This window comes from Haplochromis burtoni, unplaced genomic scaffold (genome assembly GCF_018398535.1).
Source record: "Haplochromis burtoni strain Fernald_Lab_line unplaced genomic scaffold, NCSU_Asbu1 Contig_469, whole genome shotgun sequence".
In the NCBI taxonomy this organism is placed as follows: domain Eukaryota; kingdom Metazoa; phylum Chordata; class Actinopteri; order Cichliformes; family Cichlidae; genus Haplochromis; species Haplochromis burtoni.
The window spans coordinates 53,504-56,513 of NW_024582830.1; the positions used below are offsets into that span (position 1 = coordinate 53,504).

At 39.8% G+C, this 3,010-nt stretch overlaps 1 protein-coding gene across 1 annotated transcript in view; it reads left to right on the top strand.

Annotated features, from left to right (window-relative positions):
* The window catches only part of ptpa (protein phosphatase 2 phosphatase activator), a 41,573-nt gene that overhangs the window by 8,387 nt on the left and 30,176 nt on the right, over positions 1-3,010 (top strand). Inside the window, exon 8 of the mRNA XM_005946219.3 lies at positions 1,368-1,468. Coding sequence (XP_005946281.1) covers positions 1,368-1,468 — 101 coding nt within the window. The remainder of the gene's footprint in view (positions 1-1,367; positions 1,469-3,010) is intronic.

The following is a 3,010-nucleotide window of genomic DNA, read 5'->3' on the forward strand; positions in this document are numbered from 1 at the left end:
CACACACACACACACACACACACACACACACACACACACACACACACACACACACACTTATTTGTTTATTTATTTTTATTTTCTACATTTTGAAAATGTGAAGGCTTTTTAAGTTTGCATACATGTCATGTAGTGACTGTCCCTGTACACTAGGGGTCCTCAGTCCATTATCGACCAGAGGCAGACATACCAGCCTAACTGCAGCTGCTAACAGTAAACATATTATATCTGGGTCAGTGCGTGAAAAATCAGTGACTCCCACATGAATCAGCTGATTTTTTTTCATGTACAGTAACTTTATTTAATGAAGCAGTTTTACCCTCATACTATAAATATTCTCACAGTTACATGCCTTCAAAGTGTACATATGCAAGTTGAAATTTGGTACTTCTTAATTATTTTACCACGACTGTGCTCTCATAACTTAACTCGTAACCCCCAACTACATTAAACTTTAAAAAAAAAAACAACAACAAAAAAAACCCCACCACTCATAACCCAGTTTAAAAATAATGCAAACACTTGCAAGACTTGCATTATTTACTTCAACGCGTGAAGGTTGAAGCTCACTTTAATATCAAAGCCTGATTCTATAAACGCAGGCAATGATTTTAAGTGTAAATAAAAATCGTATAAACCCCTATTTTATTCAAATTAGAACACAGAAAACACTTCAGGTGTTTGAGAAAACTGACATTTTTAAGAAAAATAGGAGCTTATTTGGAATTTGATTTTAGCAACATGGCTCAAAGGTTTATCAGAAGCAAAGGTGGGCAGAAGATGATGCAAAACACTGCATTTACTAACTGAAACAGATTAAAAAAAATGTTCCTCTCGCTCTGTTCAAAAGCCTGCACCTCTGATGGTATGTGGGTTCATCATCAGTGGAAAGGCACCATCAGTGCTGAAAGGTATATACAAGCTTTAGAGCATCATATGCACCGTCCAGACATCTTTTTCAGGAAGGGCCTTCCATATTTCAGCAGGACGCTACTAAACTTTTCCAGCTCCATATTTTTGTACTTGGACTCTTTTATAGTAGCTTTGCATGATCGTCAGTTTAAAATAATCCTTCTTTATCTTATCCTGGACCTTGAAGCAGCCCTTCAAGTCACCCTTTGTCTGTATAACAAATTGGTACCTCCTCCTAGTTTAAGCCCACCTTTATTCTGATTGGCTGTCCCTCGTAAACAGAAGTAGGTGGGCCTTCTGTGCCTGAAATGAATATGAAATTAAGAAGGGAAGTAGCCTTTTTTCCCCCTCTTTTCTTTAAAAACACTTAAAATGAACTAAAACTGCTGTACTTCAGGTGCATAGTGACACGCGTTGTTGAGCATGTGCACTTACGGTCCAAATCTCCTCCTCAGATCACCCAACACTGGAGCCTCGGCACTTTGTCGACGAGCGGGCGGTGAACGAGCACCATCAGGACTACATGTTTCTAGAGTGCATCAAGTTCATCAATGAGGTGGGGAAATCAAACTCCAGCAAACGTCCACCTGTGTCATTTTACTCACCTGGGTGACCCACTGGTTAGAGGAAATATTAACAGCCTGAGGTCCTCTAGGTTGTGCCCCACAAAATTTAATTTTAGGTTTTTTTACTTCAGTTTGTTTGACCTCATTTGGTACTAGGGCTGCCACGATTAGTCGACTAGTGACGATTACGTCGACTATTAAAATCGTTGACGACTAATTTAATAGTTGACGCGTCGTTTGACGCTTTGTAAGATCCCGAAAGACGCAGGAATAAGTGGTAGTATTTAAGAGTGTAATAACGGACTGAAACAGAAGATGGCAGCACTACATGTCCTGGGATACCAGCTGCTGTTAAACCCCGAAGAAGAAGAAGCAGTGTTCGGTTTCATAGCTGTGTCCAAATTTAGCGGCCGCATCCTTTGGATGCCGCATTTGTAGGCCAATTACGTTACAGCGACACGATGAAGCCTGTCCAAATTTCGAAGACTCCCCCAAACGTGGCCGAAAAATGAGTCCTATATTTCCCCAGATTTGAAGAATGGGTCGGGTGTATCCTTCGTGGCCCAACCTATCTTAGAGTTCATAAAGCGGCCCAGCCAATTCCAGTTTTCAACAATGGCGGCAGCTACTTAGTTTTAATATTACTCTTATTATTCTTTCTGGGTCACAAAATAAACATTTAATATATTTTCAGGCGAGAATGTAGCTGTGTAAACCTCAAATATCTGCTCAGTTTATCAAGACATCACATATTTGCAAAAGTGCTCCGACGTTTTCGGAGAAGTCTCTTACCCACCAGCTCAATAGCTAGAGGGTTCAAGGCTCACTAGAGCCGGCGAGAACAGTGATCTCCCGGCACATTATTTTCAAACCCCCTACTCAGGTTAAACATGATATATAAGTCACTCAGATAATTTAAAAATGTAATTGTTTGGCTTTTTTCAGTGTTTTATTTGTTCCTCAGTAAATTGGTTTGGCTGAGATTAAAGTTATAGTTTTTACACAGCTGAATAAACGTCAAACAGAACTGATTAAACAGAAGTGTGAAATGGTCGAGAATTTACTCCAGTGTCCTGTTAAATTTTACATAGAAAGAACAGACCGCCGAGTTTATTAAACTCCACCGAGACAATCTGCAAATTTCATTAAAAGTTTAATAAACTATCATCTTGTCTTTATTTTCAGTTAGCACATACCTTAAACACTTCAAGCTGTAAGCTAATGATAGCTATATAAGAGGAGACGCATGCTGGTGCAATAAGCTGTACGTTTTACGCCCAGTGGATGCATGATCTGATTAGTCGACTATCAAACTAATCGTTTGTGGCAGCCATATTTGGTACAACCTTGTTTTGTTAACCTGCTTCAGTTCAACGTTTTTGGGATGTGTTTATTTATTGGGACATATTTTTATGACCCATCCTGCACCCCTGTTAAAACTACCGTAATTGTCGGGCTATAAGCCGCTACTTTTTGCACCAGCTTTGAACCCTGCGGCTTTTAGTCAGGTGCGGCTTTTCTATGGATTGTCC